Here is a 22533-nt window from a genome sequence, read left to right on the forward strand (position 1 = left end):
ATTTTTTTTATATTTTTTCAATATATTTAAATATATACACAGTTTCTTTTTGGAGTATATGTTACTTTCATGTAGGAAGCTCATGTACAGTATTTGCGAAGTTTTTTTAAGATGAACTTAGGTCTACATAGGGGAAAGGGATGTTGCCCTGACCAATAAATGCATTTGATGATAAGTGAGGCAAAAGATGTTATAGCAACAAGGGAAAGTTTTCAAGTTCTTTGGTATCACTTTTACCTTTAGAGCCTACCCTTTGCGAGGTTGTAGTAATGGGTTGGAAAAAAGAGCAAGATATGGATCACCAAGTTGTTAGCATTGGTTAACAAATTATAAATCTACACCAAAATTTAAATACTAACTGGTGTAATATTGTTGGGTGCCTTTACTTTTGGACTATTCTTGTACGGAGAAATCTCCTTGCTCCTTTATCTAGGCTAAGATAGATCAAAGCAATGGTTTTAGCACTATATTGTACCTCATGGAAATATCAAGGCTTACTCATTTGATAAAACTTGACTGAAATCCCAAGTCTTGTCGGCCAAATGAACCATTGGAATTATTGACAGAAAAGAGGCTTGGAAGGCCCATCTTCGATTTTTGGTTCACCAAGGGGCTCCCTATGGGAACAAGCATGGAGGAGGCTTCCTTTGGGAACTTTATTGGTCACTCCCACTTTAGTCAAAATCAAAGGTTCTTTTGTGAATAAGAGCATCTAGAAGGCCATAAAGTTCTTATCTTGGAAGGAATTCATTGTTTGAACAAGCATTTGATTCAACTTCTTGTCCCTATTAGTTTATACTTATCTATGTAAATGGAAAATATTTGGTAAAATCATCTTAGTTCTTAGCCTATAATAGGGATTTGCATGGTGAATGATTTGATGGCTACAGTTGCTCAAACCTAGATTCTCTAGCCTAATTTTAATCTCAAGCTCAACCTAGCTAAGTAAGGTAAGATTGTCATGGACAACATACAAAGTTTGATTCATAACCACGATGCTTCGAAGCTTGGCATCACTACACCAAGCGATTAGTCAAGAGATTGATAGTGGGGCAAAGCCATGACTCCATGGCTTTCAAGATATAAATGTCAACCATGGGCTATAAGTGGCTCCACTGAAAGCCATCCTTGGAGGGATAGACAAATAAGTTTTGTGTATTGAAAATCTAAACAAAAAAACATGGTTTTTCAAGCTCCACACTTTCTAAAAAAACATTCTAGAACTTGAAAAGGCATTCTTTGTGTAGTGTCCTTCCTTGGGGGCTTACCCTTGATTAAAAGAATAACTTGTAGGCATGGGCAAAGTCTATATCCCAACAACATCTGCTTACCTCCTTATCACATTGCTTTGCTTGGTCATTGACTATCGTAGGCATGTGATTCCATTCTACATGTTTATTAGGGTTGAAGTTTTATTGTCTATGGAAAAAGAGGAATTATGATCTATTTGATTCCATTGTCACATCAAAGTTCTTAGTACGATGGAAATCTAACTTTTGTTAGCTTATCTTTGTAGATTGAGTTACAATCCCATAAATTGCACTTGGAAACAAAACACATATAATAGCTTCTAGAGACCTTGTTTTTACTTGTGCACCTTCTCAAGCTACCTCTACAGGTTCAATGGATGGAGGTCAACATTGGGTTGGCACACTAGTTCTTGAGCACTATGAGTGTACATAGCCTCTTTATTTTCTCTTCCCCCCCTCCAATCCCCAACAATTGGGATTAAAGTTTAATGTTATTTTATGATTTTATGGCTCTTGTACTACAAAGGGTGAGCACTTAGATGTTTTAGCTATCGTCGACTCATGCTTATGTTATATTTTACTTTGCCCATAAAGGATACCAAGGCAACCCACTCTTATTTTTTATTTTTCTATACATACTAATCTCAATGATAATGATGTTTCTTTTCAAAAAAGTAGTTCAATATTATTGGCCATTGTGCTCATAATTTAGATGTAGAGTACATATGAGTTCATTGAAGTTTTTTTTCAAAAACAAAATTCAAAGATGGTTAGACCATTGTGCCCACAGTTTGGATGTAGAGTATATCTAAGCCCTCCCAATGTCAATGTTAGTCACTTGCATGGAAGTTCATTTAGAACAATATTGTCAAGTTGGACAAGTCAAAAACTTTGAATATATTGAATTGGAGTGTTTTCTTGATTGTTGTTGTAAGCTTTTTTGCATTGCAATAATCATTCTTGGATTGATGTTTGGGGAATTGAATCATCAAACTTCAATTAGATGTCAAAAATATTGTCAAAGATGAACATATTCTTTTGGAAATAGTTGATTTCAATGTTTGCCTAAGTGCCACCATTTCAATTCTCAATATTCAAGATTTAAAGGCTTAAAAATTTGACCCTTTCACTAGATGCAAGTAACATTTGCTATACTAGGAATGATCATTCCTAACATCTCTATTTTATTTTTCGATTTTGTTTCATAGCAATTATTGTATTACATATAGACTTTGCCAAGTCAATGGAACTACCACTAATTTGTTTGTTAAGTTTAATAAATGTCAATTTCACAACATGAGTAAACTATACATTTAGAGACTATTATTTAGAAATGTATTGGTAAGTTTTCAAAATTAAAAAAATAAAATAAAATAGCACTAGCACTAATGATAGATCATATAAAGCTAATGATAAATGCATAGCACTCATACTAAGAGTGTTACTAATGCTTTTACAATCATCAAAATGAACATATCTATTAGTGAGCTATGTAGTGGGTTTTCTCTCTTTCAGAGTGGTTTATTGGGTTAAACAATGTAAATATGGTTTAATAGATTACACTTCACGAGTTGAAGCTAGACAACTTGGTCCTAATATTGAAAAAACAAAATGAAGAATTTCTTTGTATCTTGAAATCCCTTAAATAGTAACAGCCAAATCTAGTCCTTCATTTTTGTAAAAGACCAAAATATTTATGAACTAATAACTGAACATTTAAAGGAACAATTCTGTTTTTTTTCTTAGTTCACCTTTGAGAGACACAACTTTCTAATACAACCTTTATCCATAATTTTGCGAGACTCATGAAATTATATGTAGACATTATAATTAACTTTATTAAAATAAGTAATTCATCTCGCCCTTAAAAGACCATCACTAAAAAGGGAACCTCTTTAGGATACTAGATTTTACCAAATCATTAAACTAAGCACACATTCTTTAATTGAAATTTAATGTAGTTATAAACTTGATATTGCATTATATTTTCATGATTTATGCAAATTGCCCAATAATAATTGTTGAGACAAAATCACAATGACAAACTGGCCTCAATACAAAAACCCTTGATTATGTTGTTTGAAACCTTAGAATGTAAAACCATTAATATTATCTCATTACTGGCATCCTTCTTCCTAGTATCCTGATTATGTTTTAAATGCATATACGAAAGGTACAATCCAAGAAAAGAATCTCATAAAGCAAAGACAAGACAAACGCGTTAAGGATTGGATACAAGATTGAATTGAATTAGAACGCGTTTACGATAGGGCACAAGTTTGAATTGTATGAATTGTAGTTGGATCATTTGAGAACCTTCAGCTGACTTCCTGTGACTTTTATACTAGCTAATACGCAACATTGTGTTCCACATAAAAACACACTCTGAATATTACAATAGTTCATTGCCCCGGATATTTAGCAGACTATACTGTCTTTAATCAATGCAAATAACTACAGCTAATAAGCCAATGTTCCACAATGTAATCTTTGAAAAAGCTGATCAGGTGATGATTTTTGACAAAAGTCAGAGATGGAGTGAATTTTCAGCATTGTCATATTTCACGAGATGTTGAATGGGAAAGTGTTTTTGGATCCTATATCAATCATAATTACTTCCTGTACAAAACACCCACGGCACCAAATAAATGGCCATGGCATATAATTAGCTACTGCATAAATTAAAATTCCTAATATGAACTTTCCATGAAGCATTGAAGCATTTCCCTATACAGCTTACAGCCACCCACAATATTTTTTGCTTCTCAGAGCAAACTTGATTTTTTGACAGAATATGTTGATATTTCCAATGCACGCCATAAAATTACAAATAACTACAAAGCGTCCATCTTGAGGAACACCTACTTTTGTCCCTCATATATCTGAAGAAGATACGAAGCCTTATTGCGCACCTGCAACCAACACGAGAGCAAAACAAATGTGAAGTATAAGAAGAAAAACTAAATCATCCCCTGATTGACATAACCTTCTACAGTTGACAGAGTACCTTTGAAGCATAGGCCCTCCAATCTGTGCTGCTAATTTGACAGGAACAACCTCGGAGGAAATGTAACCATGTTTCAAGGGCGATTGAATTTTCATTGATTGAAGGATTACACCACAACCAAGCATCCGCCAGGGCAAGACAGATGTACATTCGAATGAAATCAGTTTGTTTGTCCCTCACATTGAATGAAGTTAAGAGATCAATGATTTGTTTTACGTCGGTGAACTCCTGAGAAATACACAGCCAAATCATGTAACTAGCAGAGATTTAATTTATATTTCCAAACATATTTACCAAGTACAATCCTTCCAATACATGTAGAGTGCCATGAGATTTGTAAGGCCAACTTCGGTGTGAATACAACTCAAGATAACCAATGCAAAGCTCTTTAAATGGAAAGTTTGTGATAATCTACAAAGTCTATGCTTGTCAAGTGAAGCAAATAACCTGAAAATCCTCGTCATCAAGGGCTCCCAAATACGAAAAAACAATATTTAAGCTTTTGCAATTATTAAAGCTACAGATAAACAGATGTCTGCACAGTCGTAGATGACATGCAGTGCTAAACGAAAAACTGAATTACTAAAATCCAAAACTAAACTACAAAAAACTTAGCAAACAAAACTTCTATATATAATTTAACAAAAATAAATTAATTAATTAAAAAAATCGAAGATATTTGGCTGATATAAACAGTTTTTCCAATTAATAAAGTTAATGTCAATAGCACTGAAATATTTCATAAAAAATGCATATGTGATTTGGTATATCTTACGAGTAAAGATGACATTGTCTATGCAATGCACGTAGGCGTGAAAGTACTACTAGCGATGACGAATTGGAGTTGAGACCTCTTTTGGCTCAGTTCATGTACCTTCCATGCAGGCTTTGTGGATCTCTTCTATAATACATCTATGAACATCCCTCTTAGTCAATCAGCGGGGAAATCTGATACATGCTCCAAGCTAAGACACGAAAATGCGACAAACATAAACAAGAAAGCAAATACACATGCAAGTGACACAAACATTTTCTACTTGTACACTAGCACACTATATTAATTGATATATCTATATATGAGTACATAAAAGCCAAAATTACTATGTATAAGATCAGCTCAACTAGAAAAACACTTGCCTTCTAAACTTAGAAACGTAAAGTCATCCAAATAGTGATTATTGGGGTTTCATTAGCATGTAAGGATCAATGGAGAATTCTGAAGGTGAGAAGCCTGTTTATGCATACAACACTAGCAGAAAATAAGTACACCATACATTTGACAAGGTATCACTCGAATTACCCACTTCATATCCAAAATACATCTTGTTAGACATGGATGGGTACATTGAGTGATCCATTGTTCGTATTCTCATTACTATAAATTATGAAACGTTTAATCTAAGATAAATACGACTTGTGACGTTCAATAGAAGTCATTTAATCCACCTAAGTACAACTTGACTATAACCAGCCTAGATCCATCTTAACTACAGATCTATCAGGAGCCGAAAGGGATCAAATCTCTCGAGATGCAAACCTCTTTTTTTTAGTGCAAAACTTTAGGAAAAGTTTGCACCTCGAGAGATTTGATTTAAGTTGGTTTCAGTCATGTGCAACCAAGGAAAATCTTTCGAAGATATGATTAATTTTATCAATAATATGTAAATACATCTAATATTAATATAAACATTTTAAATATGCTAAATATGTCTAAGATTAATTTGGCCATTTTAATTTTAAATATGCTTAGTTAACTTAGTTTGTTGAGATGATAAATATTGTTAATAAATTTAATGATGAAAAATGATGCAATAAAAATTTTAAATGCAGAGTAACAATGTAATTGTATTGAATGATAAAAAATGTGAATAATAAAAATGTAATCAATAACAAATAGTCTCCATTGTGATCAATCTCAAACTATTTTATTCTACTATTCTTATTGTCACCCTTGTTAGTTTTGTCATCTTTTCATATCGATTATATGAAAAAGATAGTTGAAATCGTCAACCATTTATATCTTTAGCTCGAGTTGTTGTAGTAAACATCATACCTTTGTTGAAGAAAGTGTAACTAGGTTAGGTCTTCATAAATGTACTTTTGATATTTGTATTTATTCAAGAAAAGAAATAATATTTTTGTTATATTTATCAATGAGTTTCTTGCTCATTGAAGTAGGTCAAGCACATATTTAAGTGCTTCTAGGAAGTCAAAGAGTTAATGTATTTATTGAAGACCATTAAGGGCATGTTACACTATGTATAAACTTGTATAAGAGTCAAAGGAAATATCTCCAAGCAAAGTCAAGTCCTCTCCATGCAACGACATCCTCCTAGCAGCAAAAATGATGAAGAAACACCAAGTCGACCTACAGTCAACAAGTCGGCCTAAAGGAGGGACAGTCCTCTATATATAGAAGTTGTCCACTCCCTCATAACGATCAATACTCACCTCTGAAATCAGTGAGCAAGAGAAGTCAAGGAAAAGTGAAGAAGGATGAATTTTAAGGACGTCTCCAAGTGCAACAAAGAAAGAAGGAAGAAAAACGAAGTTTTGGGACTGTTTCTAGGGCAAAGTACAGTCACACGTGTGAGAAAAAGGAGGGCATTCTGCAGTTATATCAGCAGCAAAATCACAGTCATATATTCATCTTGGTTTGGGCTTGAAACTTAGGCCTACAAGGCCTCCCAATAGAGCGAAGAAGAGACTCTCTCATACGAAGGAGAAAGGAACCAAATACACAACTGAACCTCCCACACGCACGAGAATTTACGGCTGCAAAATTGTCATATCAAGTCTGTACCTACACATTGAAGAAGGAGCTCGGTTGGTCAAGAAGAAGGAAGAAATCATTATTACTGAAGGGCTTCACTAGAGACCAAGGATAAGTGTCTCTTCTAGGGAAAGTATTGTAAGAAGAGCAAAGTGCCGGAAGAAGGAGAACGAAGTGCCGGAACAAGGAGGACTAAGTGTCGGGGAACAAAATGCAGGAAGGACGAACTTGACTTGTGCTTGGAGGATTTTCTAGTCAAGGGTCTAGGGTTTGGCATTGATCAATAGGAAGCTTCAATACGAGAAATTTACGAAAGGGTTTTCCTCTCTAAGAGAGAGAGGTTTTGGCCCTGGCAGAGAGCCAATATCTTGTGTTCTTATTTCTTATGTTTTGGTAGTAGTTTGATGAAGTAGCCACACACTAATAATAAGAAGAAGATCAAGCTAAGGTAAATTGGAAAAGTGCTTCACAAATTGTTATCAAGTTTAGAAGAATCCTATTATACATAACTTCCCTTGATTCTTCAACAACCTTGTCTCTCTTGCTCTCCAATATTAATAGGTTGAATTACTATAACACAAAAATCAATGTACATTGCCAATAATTTTTTGTGCTTACACTGAAACCAATGCACATTGTTAATCCAATCACTTTAAAGTTAATGTACCATCATGCATCCAGTTACATCAAATCAGAAATCAAAATCTGCACTGAAATCAATGCATCTAATGCAAGCAATCAAATAGGATTAGAAATCAACATCTACACTCAAATCAATGTATCTAGTGCAAGTAAGCAAATAGGATTAGAAACCAACATCTACACTAAAATCAATGCATTTAGTGCAAGCAATCAAATAGGATTAGAAATGACCATCTACATTAAAATCAATGCATTTAGTGCAAGCAATCAAATAGGATTAGAAATCATCTACATTGAAATCAATGCATCTAGTGCAAGTAATCAAATATAATTAGAAATCAACATCTACATTGAAATCAATGCATCTAGTGCAAGCAATCAAATAGGATTAGAAATCACCATCTACACTGAAATCAATGCATTTAGTGCAAGCAATCAAATAGGATTAGAAATCATCTACATTGAAATCAATGCATCTAGTGCAAGCAATCAAATATCATTAGAAATCAACATCTACACTAAAATCAATGCATCTAGTGCAAGCAATCAAATAGGATTAGAAATTGCTATCTACATTGAAATCAATGCATCTAGTGCAAGAAATATTCTTCCCTCTCCCCCCTCCATCTATATCTATATCTCCCTCCATCTCTCATTTGTCTCTCTATCTCACCCCCCCAACCACACACACTCTCACTCCATATCTATCAATCTCTCTGTCCTTCCCTCCCTCGATCTCTCTCTTCTTCCCTCTCTTCACCTTCCATCAATATCTCTATGTCCCTCTGTTTCTCTATATCACCCCCAAAACATACTCTCTTTCTCCAATCTATCTATCTATCCCTCCATCCTCCTCTCCCTCTCTCTTTCTCTCTTCCCCTTCTCTCCCTCTCCCTCACTTCTATCTCTCTTTCCTCCTGCCCTCCTCTCTCCCTCTCTCTCCATCTTCTTTATCACTCTCTCTCTCTCTCCACATTTCTCTCTCTAAGTCTTTCTTCTTACCTTCATCTTTCTTTCCCTCCCACTCTCTTCCTTCCTCTCTCTCCCTTTCTCTCCCACCTCTCTCTTTCTTCACCCCCCAACTCTGTTATTATATCCCTCTCTCCTTCTCTCCCCCTTTCTCTCCATCTCTCCTTATTTGTCTCTTTATCTCACACCCAAACATACACACTCTCTCTCCATATCTCCCTTATCACTCCCTCTCTCTCTCCACTTCTCACTCTCTATGTCTTTCTTCTTCCCTCTCTCCCCCTCCAACTCCATCTCTCTATCCCTCCCTCTCTCCTCCTCTCTCCCTTTCTCTCCTACCTCCCTCTCTCTTCCCCCATCACTCTCTCTCTCTCTCTTTGCCCTCCAATCCTCTTTCTATCTCTCTCTCTCTTTTCCCTTCAATCCTCTCTCTCTATCTCTCTGCCCTCCAATCCTCTCTCTTCCCCTCTCTCTCTCAAACTATGTTACTATATCCCTCCCTTTCTCCATCTCTCCTTCTTTGTCTCTTTATCTCACCCCTAAATATACATACTCTCTCTCCATCTCTCCCTTGTCACTCCCTCTCTCTCTCCACTTCTCACTCTCTATGTCTTTCTTCTTCCCTCCCTCTCTCCCCCCTCCAACCCCATCTCTCTATCCCTCCCTCTCTCCTCCTCTCTCTCAAGTCATCTCTCTTGTCCTTCCTCTCTCCCTTTCTCTCCTACCTCCCTCTCTCTTCCCCAATCTCTCTATCTTTGCCCTCCAATCCTCTCATTATCTCCCTCCCTCTCTCCTCTCTCTCCCACCATCTTTATGTCTCCCTCTCTTACCCTTCTCTCCCTCTCTCAGTCCTTTCCCTCTCTCTCTCTTCATTCGTCCTCTCCCCTCTACTTCAATTTATCTCCACCTCTCTCTTGTAACTCTCCCTATCTCTCCATCTCTATCACTCTGTCTTTGTTCTTACCTCCCATATATATCTAGAGTTAATATATATCATGATTTATTAATATATATTATAATATAACAAATTTAATATTGTATAATTCCAAAGTTATTAAATTTAATAATATTAATATTATAATATATTGATATGAATGTTAAATTTGATAATAATATTAATATTAATATTAGGGTTAATAATGTTTTTTTTGCATGGTATTAATAATAATTTGGCCCATATGTTTCACCTAAATAAAACCTATTTTTTGAATGTTCGTAAATATAAAAAGGATTATGGAGTAAATATAAAAAGAGGTTTTATTTATTTACCATACCTCTTTTATTTACCATGGTATTTGGCCCATAGGCTTGGTATATAATTAGATGTTGATTTCTAATCTTATTTGATATATTTTTATTTATTTACCATACTTCTTTATACCTCTTTTATATTTATTTATTTACCATATCTCTTTTATAAATATGGTATTTGGCCCATGGTATTTAGCCCATGGTATTAAAATGGTATTTAGCCCATAGGCTTCACCTAAATAAACCTCTTTTTTGAGTTTTTGTAAATATAAAAAGAGGTTTTATTTATTTACCATACCTCTAGTTTATTTATATTTTTATTTATTTACCATACCTCTGGAGTAAGTATAAAAAGAAGTTTTATTTATTTACCATACCTCTGGTTTATTTATATTTTTATTTATTTACCATACCTCTTTTTTGAGTGTTTGTAAACCTCTTTATATTTTAAATTTATATTGTGTTTATACATAATAATAATTAGATTGATTTTTAAATAGGGCCGACATTAGATTAAAAATGTTAAACATTACATGTTAAATGTTTACGTTTACGTTAGATCTACCCCCATTACATGTTAAATGTTTACGTTTATGTGAGACATACCCCCATACTAGGTTGTAAAGCGCCTCTCGGCCCAATCTACGACCATTATAATAATAACCTCCCTTAACCTCCCTTAATGGTTATATGGAACATAAATGTTAGTCCCAAAATACAAACTTATCTAGACCAAATATATCAAAGATGTCTTCAACCCACCTCTCAAAGTTACTCAAAAGCCAGATTATGAAGATGTCACCAAATGAGAAGCAATGTTGACTACAATGTAGAAATTCTAACTGTTGTAGCCCCAACCCAATTTTAAGCTTTTGCATGTAGTTTAATGCCTAAATCCAACATAACATGTGGTTGATATAAACATTAAATTGCATTCAACTAAAAACATAAGAGACTACTCTACTCTTTTGACATTTTCAGCTGATACAAGAAAATAAATGCAAGCATTCATCACACATGACACATTTATTTTTGGTCCAATGACCCTAGAAAAATACACAGGGAAAACCAGTCTTCCAGAAGGATTATATTGCTCTCAGAACAAATTTAATACACATCAAAATCACAACAAACTTATCTCCCTTTTGTTTGCTGATGTCACTACTCAGGTTTGCATGGAAATTCATGCCCCACACAGTCAGCTATCTCAGCCTATGATTTGCATCGAATTTTGTGCCTGATACCCACTGACAGTGCCTCAAAATTTGTGTCAAACTCAGCAGAAAACTACCAGAAAATTCGTGCCAATTCTTTGCAGTAAGTGCTCCACAAAATACGTTGTTAGAGATATTTAAAAATCCAGTCTGTGTGTCAGTCAACTATCTTCCAGCATATGAATATGAGCCACAGACCGAATGTTCTCCTGTAGATTCAGCCTGATATCAACCTCAAATCTCGTACTGGGAGTCTCCTAAAAATCCGGGCCTCTGTCACCTAAAAATTCGGGCTTGTGTCTCTTAAGAATCTGCTCCGAAATTTGCATTAGGGCAGCTACAGAACCTTGGGTTTGATGCCAACCTTCTCTGCTAGGAAACGCAGGTCAGATGGGCAACTCTCATTGTTGTAGCTTCTTCCTCCTGCAACAATGGTTGTAGCGGCCTCTTTATCCTCCTACTTGGCTCTTCTCCTCTCCAAAGGCTCACTTGAAGAAAAAAAAAATGATAGAATCCTTTTCTTTTACCTTTTTGTCTTCTCAAATGAAGAGAACCCTAACCCTTGAGATCTAATGGCTGAGATTAAATCTCAACTTATTAGATCAAGGGTGGATATCATTTCCTCCTATGTTGCAGGAAATGCTGGGCTAGAGCCCATTTCTGGGCAGAAACGGTACAAAAACGCTGAAACGCATTTGGTACGGCCTAGAAACGCATTCCAAACTGTACTACCACATTTCACATGGGGGAAACGTGGCCCAGTACGGCTTAAAACATGTTTCCAGGTCATACAGCCACATTTCAGCAATAAAATGACTTTTTTTTCATTCCCTGCCAATTCAAGAGTGATAGAGGGAGCTACTGAAGATTGGAAACAAAATTTTTTGAGTGGGGCAACCTAATGTTCAAGCCTATGGCCCTAGTGTTGATATGTGGTTCATGATAATGTTAAATTCTTAAAGTAAAAGTGGCATTCTCCTTTATCTTTCGACATTCTCTTTTATCTTTCATTTTCATCTTTTTACTTAAATTTTTAACATTACCATGAAATGACTCGGGATGTTTGAGAGTGGTTTCACCTTCATTGGATTTCATATGGAGAAAGTAGAATTTTAGATCTCACTCAAAATCCAGCAGACTCATCATTTTTTCAAAATTTCAAGATTGGGGGGATTGCAATGTTTCCATTGGATTTTGTTATGTACTAGGGTATGGAACTTGTATTTAATCAATAACACCAAGCCCTCTATGCAGGGGAGACTCCCAATAATCAAGAGCACCTAGGTCATTTGACTATGTAGGAGAAGATTCCCAATCAAGAATGAGAAAAGAAATTAGAAATTTCTCATGGCAAGAGGGTCAAGTAGTAGATAATAGATTTACTTGTCTTTTCTAATAACACCAAGCCCTCTATGCAGGGGAGACTTCCAAAAATCAAGAGCACCTAGGGTACTAGGGTATGGAACTTGCTTTTAATCAAGAGCACCAAGGTCGTTCGACTATGCAGGAGGAGACTCCCAATCAAGCACAAGAAAAGAAATTAGAAATTTCTCGTGGCAAGAGGGTCAAATAGTAGATAATAGATTTACTTGTCTTTTCTAGTTTCTAGTACATTTTATAACTATTGACTCTTTCATATTTAGAGACTTATAGTTTATGCATTGACATTGGACAATTTAATCATAATGTAATAGATTATAATGTATCATGTATGCTTTATGATTGCGCATATTTCCTAAATGTCTATATATATATATATATATATATATATATATATATATCGTGTTTCCCCGTTTCCAAAATTTGGGCGAGGGGGGACGGGGTTACGTTTTGTACCCGTACCTGTTTCCTCATATCGTGCAACTTAGATTTCCTCTCTTGACTCCTTCTTACATGTGTCCCCTTCAATTAATGAGACTCCTAGTCACTTTTTAATGTTTTTGTACCATGTGCACTTTTTCTCTCATAAAGTCACTTTAATAATAAAGTGTACCTTGTACTTTTCTCATAAAGTCACTTTATGACACAAGTGACATTAATATTAAAGTACATAGTATATAACCCATAAAATGTAACTTTCCTCCATGACATTAATATAACTCATAATGTCACATGACAAAAAAGACATTAATGTGTCTTCCTAGGCCAAAAGGATAAATGCACTAGGAAACACTTCCTTGGTATCTTCAACATACATGACATATAACCTATTGAAATGAATAACTAGGTTCTTTCTTCATAATGTCTAATGTAAACTTGATTTTATGTATTTAATGAAAAGACAAAAAAAAAAATATATTTATTATTATTTTGTAGCATGGGTTTCATGCTCAAGTCAATTTAATTTGTAGGTCAAGCACCCATTGAGCGCTTCTAAGGCTTTGTCATTGAGTCAAAGAAGTCAACTGAGTCATTGTAATATGTATAAGACCCATTTGGGCATCATGTATCAAGTCAAAGAAATTTATTGTAATGTTAAAATAATAAAATGTCATGAAAGACCGTCCAAGATCAAGTCAACCTAGCTACAACAAGTTGGCCTACAAAGTGACAAGTCAACCTCGTGAAATGGATGTTTGACCTATATATAAGAGTGCCATCAGCCTCATTTGGAAGGAGATACACACAAGTTTGATGAAGCAACGAAAGAAGTTCAATCACGAGAGAAAAAGAAGCCTTATAATGAGCGAAGAAGAAGAGAACACAAAAGGTCAAGGAGACTAGAGCATCAATTGTTGCAGAAAATCACATTCATTAAAGGAGCTGAAATAAAGTGCCAAGAAGATCAAATTTCTAGCCAAGTTGCCAAGAAAAGGGAATTAAGCCAAGTGAAGGGAGAGAGGGTTATAATTCTGCCCTAAAGCACCCACACATGCAAAACTACAAGAGTTATTGGAAGGCTGAAAAGTACAGATCTGAAGCCATGACTGAACTAATGAAGTGAAGCTGAAATCTGGAGCATTGAAGCAAGTTTGACTAGCATTGATATTGAGAAAGAGAGATTCACCAAAAAAAGGTTTGACTTGGTCTCGGAGGGGTCTTTGTCGGGGGTCATAGGTCTTGGAATTCATCATCTGAACATTCTATAAGAAGAGAAGAATTCTTGTGGGTTTTCCTCCCAAGGGGAGAGGTTTTGGCCCTAGCTAGTAGCCTACATTTTGTATCCTCTTGTCTCATTGATCTTCATTGTTTGGTAGTTGTCTAATGATTAGAGAACATCATAATAATCAAGTAAAGAAGAGCTAACTACAAATACATCAAGTTAAGTAAACGAACATCACAAGTAGTTATCAAAGTAAGAGCAATCACCTAATCTAGTTGCCCATAGATTTCTCAACATGGTATCAGAACAACGGTGACAACAACAACAAGAAGAGGCAACTTGAAGATCATTGAAGAAGGATACACAAGGGTTGAGCACAAAGGAAAACATAAAGGAGAGTTAAGGCATTAAGAAGGATGCATTTGGGCTGAACATATGAAGCACATCAAGGAGGACTAGTCTACACATCATTTTGAAGGAAGGAATACTTGAAGAAGAAGAAGAATTCAAAGACCCTACCTCCATTCAAGAAGGACTTAACACATTTGAAGCATCTTGAAGTCTCCACATTATACATTTCTACATCCAAAGGAGGCAAGAAGAAGCATTGCCATCATCATCAAAGAAATCAAGGTAATTTTCCTCTCATTGAAGAAAGGATCTCATTTCAAGCATACTTGAAGAAAGACATCTCTTATCATCTATATAAGAAAGTATTGTCATCTTTAAAGAAGAGAGACATCAAGTTGAAGATATCATCTTCAAAGAAGCATATTCACTTGACAAGTAAGTATTCTATATTTTTATGTCTCACTCTACAAACCAAAAGACTTCATTCTACAAGGAGAACAATAAATTGGTTTGGACCTCAAACTACCTCGCATGGAAGAAGAGAATTGATTTAATTCTCATGGAGAATGAAGTTATTGAATATGTAAAGGGCCCCATCACCAAACCATCTCAAGAGAAATCTCAAGCACTATCAAAGTACATGAAAGGAGAAATAAGGGCACAAAGGATCCTCATAGAGTCAACCAAGGATTCTCTCATCCCTTATGTTGCAAAGTTGAAGACAACAACGGAGATCTATGACAAATTGGTGGAGTTGTTTTTTGTGAGCACTATAAGAGAAATCATATCTTTGAGAATTAGATGAAAATCTCTAGGGAAGAAGGGATAGCTTTGTATTTCATGAAGGTATCTGAAATTAGAGATCAACTTCAAGAACCTGGAGAAAAAATGTATGATCGAGAGATGACCATCATTGTGCTCAATGGGTTACCTAATGAATGGGGGAATTTTGTATCAAGCATCTATGGGAAGAAGGAAGCCACTCCATTCAGCAATTTGTGGTCATTATGCAAAATTGAAGAATCTAGATTAAAATCAAAGGATGTTGTTGGATCAAATGAAAAAACACAAGCATATGCAACATCAACAAGGAAGAAAGGAAAATTTGGGAAATTTGAGCCCAGAAAGAAGTTTCACAAGAAAATTGATATGTCAAAGATCCAATGCTATGAGTGTAATAAAAATGGGCATTTCAAAAGAAATTGTCCTAAACTCAAGAAAGACAACAAGAAGAGAAATGAAAGAAATGAAGCCCATGTCACCGAAGAAGTAGAATAACCGAAAAAAAGAAATCAGAGGAAGAAGTGAAAGATCTTTATTATGATTGAAATAACCTCCTTCACTTAGCTCATTTTGGCATATAGAAGTTAGCAGTCATGATGGAAAGCATCACAAATATGATAGGATGCATTATAGCAAGGATAGAGATGACTTCATCATAGACGCATGGAAGGATAGCTGAAGTAGAAGTCTACATGATTGAAGCAATCATCATGGTAGGACGTAGCTCATGGCATCTTCATTGAAATCATATTAAGTTAACCGAAGTAGCAGAATATATGGTTGGAGTAAGTCATCTAGCAAAATAGAAGATAAAGAGATCACCATACATCATCATCATTAGAAGGGAGCATTTTCAGAATGAGGATCATCAAGATTCTCCATTGGAATCTTCATTAGAAGGTTCACCTCTACTTAGAAGAAGCATCTCACAAAAAGTCTACATTCCACCTTGTCTGGGATCCACTGGTTAGAGGGATGAAGGTATAGTGATAAAGATGTGCAACGTGTAAAGTTGGTTGAAGTATTTTCATCTTCAAGCAAGCAAGTTGACCACATGAAGGAAGAGGTATGTATATATTTGGTAATAAATAGATAAAGTCGTGTCATCATATAATTGCAGATCGAAAGGTTGAATGCTCTAGCTCATGAGCATGATGAAATAAGAAGAAACTCTTCCATTAGAATGATGCATAATGTAATATTCCTAACAGAAATTTATAATGAAATATCAAAGACATGCACTAACTTCAACATAGGAACAATCACAAAACTCTAGAAAATAACACATGAAGCAAAAGACTAAGACAACATAGGGCAACGACACAAATTATGAGCCATTTTATTAAGAAACCATGAAATGGAGTACGGAAAGTGTGCACCTCAGCTTGCTAAGTGAAGCAAGCAAATACCCAGGTGATAATAGCTGAAAAACCCCTGAAAAATGGCTCCACAATGTTTTACACTCAACCTATAAAATTATTCTACACTGTTGCTATGGAAGACTGAGATTTGACGACCAAATCACATTCAAAAATTCTGTAAAATTAGGTGTGTCGTCGTCAAGGATAGTTCAACAAAACCCAAGAAGGAATTGGGTTAACTCCGACCTCCTAGAATTACCCAATTTTGGTACTACACCCTTCCTGGCAGAAATTATGCCCACCACTCTTCAGCTGATGAATTTGGCACTTGATCCTCTTCACTCTGATGTAGAACTTTCAGGGAAATTTCCTCCAAAAGAAATGGATGGGTTTCCTTCCCAAAAATAGACACAAATGTGAAATACCCAACCGCATGAATTTCACCTAGTGAGACTAATACGCAGGCCCTAAAATGGTATATTTGGCTCTCACAACAACTACAACTACCAACCCCCAAAACCTCCACAAATATTGATCCAACTTGAGGGAAATTTCTGCTAAAATCCTAGGCCAAAATATCCATTTCCTCTCCCCAAAATTAGTGGTACGATTTCAACCTCTGCATGCCTCCTGGAAGTCGTATTGGCTGGAAATCAAGCTAGAACGTACCACGATCTTCAGCAAATGTGCCACCCAATGAACTCAGTAATTCCTCTTTAGAGTGGCACTTGAAACCCATCAAAAGAGAGGATGAGATCTCCCCTTAGAAATCTCAGATGCTTAACAGCACACTCAACTAAACAACTTGAGCAACAATAGAGTAATTGTCAAATTAGCAAAAGGTCCCCGTAGCGGCCCTCCTCCTCCTATTTATATTTGTTGCCTTCCTTCCTTTACTGGACCCCTCCAAATATTTCGACCTCCCTTAGTCAAAATCAACTTTTTCCCTCCAAGGAGTGTGTATTTCATGTGGGGGTGGCCCCAATACTCCACCAACTCAAATAATTCGACCCATTTTTCCCAAGTTGGAGTCCAAAATTGTGCTTGCTTCAAAATTGCAAAATTGTCTTAAGCAAAATTCATTGAAAAGGAGACATTACAATCCTCCCCTCCCAAATGTTGCTTGTCCTCAAGCAACTGCAATGTTGGATGTTGCAAGATTTGTTCACTCTCCCACGTGGAATCCTCAACCGGCAAGTCTTTCCATCTGACCAAGCGCTCGTGGATGACCTTTCTCCTCAGCTTCCTCTCTTGTGTCTCCAAGATGGCTTCTAGTGTCAGTACCAAGTGCCCCTCATCATCCAAAGGAGGCAATACAGTGGCTGTTGTAACCTGCTGTTGTGAAAAATTCATTTATCACAACAATTGGAAATTATTTTCCTAATTGTTAATTTTATTTAACAATTTATTTGCAGTTTTCTACGACAAATACCAAATAATTCACACTGTGATTTTAACAAATAAACTGTGGAAGAAAATTGTTGGTCAAGGTTGTCATTGATGTCAATATGGCATTATTTGTGATGGCAAATATTCTTGTCATACATGTCCTAAGATGTTTCCCTAACCCTAAACATGAACATGATGTCTAATCTAATAATGAACATTGAAGCCCTAGAAACCCTCCTAGCACATGCATGCATAATAATGAAGTTTCTCCAACCATCATCCATGACAAATCAATTGGATAAAGTAAAGAAAAGGTAAGACACGTTGTCAAGCCATATTGAACAAAGACACGTGGACTTGAACAAACTTGAAGCAAAAATTGGTCAATACAAGGAAGAGGTCTTCTCCCTTAAATCTCAACTAGGAAAGCAAAGAAACAAGCACAAGGAGCTAAAAAGGTGATGGAAGTTTTGACCCTCCTAGAAGGACAAGTCGATGAAGAAAAAAAAGAAAGAAATGCCATGACATGCCAACTAGAAGAAAAGGATGAAGACGTCACCAAATTAAAATAAAAAATCACCTCACTTAAGGCCCAATCATGTGAAGCAACCAAGATGAAGGAAGAAATGGAGAATCATCTAGCTAAGAGGGATGAAGAATGCAAGATGATGAAAGAAGAAATTGATCTCCTAAGGAAAGAAGTTGATCATCTGAACAAGAGTCTAAAGAGCTCTCAAACCCTAGATGACATCCTAAGTCATCAAAGATCTCCTCTTGATAAATCAAGTCTTGGTTATGCAGGTGAACCTTCAAACAAGAATGATGCAAACCCTAATGCTTCAAACAACAAGGATGTGGAGAAGCTTGGAAGAAATATTGATGCCCCTAGTGCCAGCAAAGGCAAGGAGAAGAGTCAAAATGACAATGGAAGAAACCCTACTCCAAGAAGATATGCAGATGGTGTCAAGGATGCAAGAGGCAATGGATATCATCAAAGGATCCCAAGGAAGAATGATTTTAGAAGTACATCAAGGCAATCTCCATCCTCCAGGTACCGAAGTATATTTTTTGGTTATTGTTATTCTTGTACAGACTTTGGGCATGTGGCAAAGGATTGTAGGGCATACCACAAGGACAAATATAATGGTCCCCATGAGTCTCCTAGAAGCAACTTTGCAAAAAGAAGCCATGCTTCCTCATTCATGAACAAGATGGAATGCTTCAATTGCCATAAAATTGGACATATGGCTCGTGATTGTAACTTGACTTGGGTCCCTAACCAAGCTAAAAACATGACTACCAAGCAAGGGAAGAAGGTTACACAAGTTTGGAGAAGAAAGCAAATTGGATCAGAAATCCTCTTGAACACTCAAGACATCAAATCATGTTGTTGATCTAATAAGTACATCTTTGGCGTATATATTCCAAGTTTTGATGGTGAAATTCTGCCAAAAAGGAGACCATGCATACTGTTAGGGAGAGCTTGTGATTCTTGACTATTGTTGCAGAAGCTATCCGTGAAGAGCCCTATGAAACCCTTGATAAGTCTTGGGCTAAAAGAAGAGCTAGAGGAATTTATGCAGGCAGGGGGAGTTGGTTGATCATCTACCTCATCCATTTCCATGAAGGCATGCAAAGGCTTAGGGGGAGAAATTTCATTGAAGCAAGAGCACCATGACAACGGGAGAAACATATCTATCATGGAGAAATATCATTAATGAAGAAAATATGATGGAGCAGCATGAAGCAACTTGATAGGGGGAGTACTTGGGCACCCCATTTTCCATTGATGTCAAAGGGGGAGAAAATGTTGAAAGGGAAAGAATATTGCCATCAATGACAAAGGGGGAGATTGTTGGTCAAGGTTGTCATTGATGTCAATATGGCATTATTTGTGATGGAAAATATTCTTGTCATACATGTCCTAAAGATGTTGCCCTAACCCTAAGCATGAACATGATGCATGATCTAATAATGAACATTGAAGCCCTAGAAACCCTCCTAGGCACATGCATGCATAATAATGACAATATGATATTCTAGCCTTGTTGAAGATGCTTATGATGCCCTTAAATCCTTGCCCTAATGAAACCCCAGCTATATGACATCCTTGTTCTTGATGAAGAAGCCCCAAAGCCTCATGATAATAATGATTGCTAGATGTCCTAATCCTAAGGCCTATGTCTATATAGAAGGTGCCCTAACATTGTCCAAATAATAAATTCCTAAAGGCTGCCATGGATAAATTCATTGATAAAAATATGAGCTCATTACACTTGATGACATGGATTGATGACCACACTTGGAGACCATATGATGACATGGATGATGGTTGGAGACATGACAGTGGAAACATGACAGTTGGAGACATGATGGTTACATGACAGTTGGAGACCATATATGACACTTGTATGATGGTTGGAGACCTCACTTAAAGCCCTAATGAAAATACCCTAACCCTCATTTTGTCCCAATATCCTTATACATGGAGAATCCTAAAAATCCCCAAGGTCTGCACTAAAAATTCAAACAATCATAAAGAAAATTAACATCTTGAAGACATCATTTTACAATGGCTCCTTCTCCAGAATGTAGAGGACATTTTTACCTTTCTAATGAGCCCTCACTCAGCCTCTAACTCCCAGTAGTCTAAGAGAAAATGATTTTTTAAGATAATGTATCCTATTCTCTTACCTAGCCAACCTATGCTCAGTTCCTTCATGTTGGCCCTCCAGCCCAACAGACAAGTCTTTTCGTAAAGACAAATTACTATAAATATAAGTCTAAACTCACTCATTTTTCCATCAATTAACTTGGGGAAGAAACTCAGATAAGAAGGACAAAAGCAGAAAATAGGTCGAGGAGCAGTTCACACACTTGAGTCTTCTTCGTTGAAGCTTGGACCAGTAAAGAATAGTCATTTGATTTGACTTGGACCTGGGGAAGTATTGCTGAGGTGTTTCAGTAATTTGGACAAACCTGCGAAGAAGCTCGGACCAGTAAGCACGGACTTTTGTAGTTTTTGGTTACTCTTACACCCTCAAACCTGTGATAATAAGGTTCAGTTATACATACTCGGTCATAACATCTGTGGAAAGCTTGTATATATTACATCTGTGGAGGAGTGATGATACACCTGTGAAAGCTCAGTTATACACCGATAAAGGCTCGAAGATTTAAGGTCTGGACAGACTTGTTGGGGGTGATCGAAGGGATCAGACTTTTTGAGCAGTCAAAGCCTTCATGACAGTCTCAAGGCTCAGATTTTAATGACTAATTCAGGCTCAGACCTGTGATCTGACTGTGAACGCTCAAACTTGTAGCAGACCCTTAGCATTTGGAGCTCGGACCTGTGGTCTGAAGCTTGTAAACTGTGGAGGCTCGGACTTACAACAATCGATGCAGACCCTTACCATTTGAAGCTCAGATTTGCAACAGACATCAAGAAATTGAACTTCGAACCTGCGGCATTTTGATTAGCAACTTTTGGCACCTTTTTGAGAACAGTTTGTTGGGGCATCATTTGGAGCAAACCTACTTGGCAAACATTGAAACTCCTCTTGCAATTGGTTGGCAATTTGATGTCTCTTGTGGTCAGATCAATGAGCATCATTGAGGTGTAAGGAGATTTGAATGTTGGAGCCTAGTACAGTGAATTTGGTGGCTTGTACTAGTGAAGCAGCCTTGGAGTAGTGAAGTATTTGGAACTCTTGAAGAGTTCTTGGGGCAACATATTAAAGACACTTTGAAGATTTCTCGAAGCCTATTCAAGACCCATGATGAAGCCCACGTGATGCAACGTTGAAGAGATTTTGTTTGGGTGACATGAAGCGCAGTGGCGATACCTTCTAAGAGTATAAGGTTGTCATTGATGAAGTGATTTGGAGAAGGTAGTGTTGAAGAAGATATTTCTAGAGCTCGTTGCAAAAGATATTGGGAGCCGTGAAGAATCATCAAACTTATCTTGACAAATTGAAGCAGTGGTTTGGAGCCCTAGAAGATAGGATTCCTCAAGAAGAGCAGGTTGGAGCTTGTACCAGTGATAAGGTTGCAGCCCTAGATGTTGGAGCCTCAAAGTGACAAGGTCAGAGCCTTGGAAGATAAGGTTGGAGCCTCCTGAAGTCCAAGTTGGTGCTTGGCAAAGTACAGGTTGGTGCCTGGAAGGATTGAAGATTGGTGTCTTCATCTAGGGTTGGAGCCCTACACATTATTATTGTAAAGAAGAGGATTGAAGTCCTCGTTATTCCTAATTAATAAAAGTACTTATTCTTATTGTTCATTTTGTGTTCTAAATATAAGTGATCTTAACTAGTAAAAATAACAATTGAAAAGAAATATTGATTCATCCCCCTCTCAGTATTTCGAACAAAATAGCGTTGGAAACTGAGAAAATCTAGCACACACACACACAATAGAAATGACACCGTTATTTTTGGACAAATGTCCCCAAAAAAACCCAACTTGGGAAAACCAGTGCAGCAGTTGAGAGTTTTTATTATT

The 22533-nt window shown here is 36.5% G+C and overlaps 1 protein-coding gene across 6 annotated transcripts in view; it reads right to left on the bottom strand.

The window, feature by feature from the left end:
- Positions 1 to 3636: 3636 nt before the first annotated feature.
- The window catches only part of LOC149189738 (uncharacterized), a 295417-nt gene continuing 276520 nt past the window's right edge, over positions 3637 to 22533 (bottom strand). For 3 of the 6 annotated variants that reach the window (XM_089411922.1, XM_089411924.1, XM_089411921.1), the window contains 3 exons: positions 4258 to 4485; positions 4116 to 4162; positions 3637 to 3869 (listed from right to left, as the gene is read on the bottom strand). In XM_089411922.1, the coding sequence (XP_089268048.1) occupies positions 3863 to 3869; positions 4116 to 4162; positions 4258 to 4485 (282 nt within the window). In that variant the 3' untranslated portion in view covers positions 3637 to 3862. Of the gene's footprint in view, positions 4163 to 4257; positions 4486 to 5032; positions 5223 to 22533 lie in introns of those variants that run through there. The other 3 variants (XM_089411923.1, XR_016255924.1, XR_016255923.1) reach the window with 3 other exon arrangements.

This window comes from Pinus tabuliformis, chromosome 3_1 (assembly GCF_031772625.1).
Source record: "Pinus tabuliformis cultivar Carrire ecotype Pingquan chromosome 3_1, CPIR1, whole genome shotgun sequence".
Lineage (NCBI taxonomy): Eukaryota > Viridiplantae > Streptophyta > Pinopsida > Pinales > Pinaceae > Pinus > Pinus tabuliformis.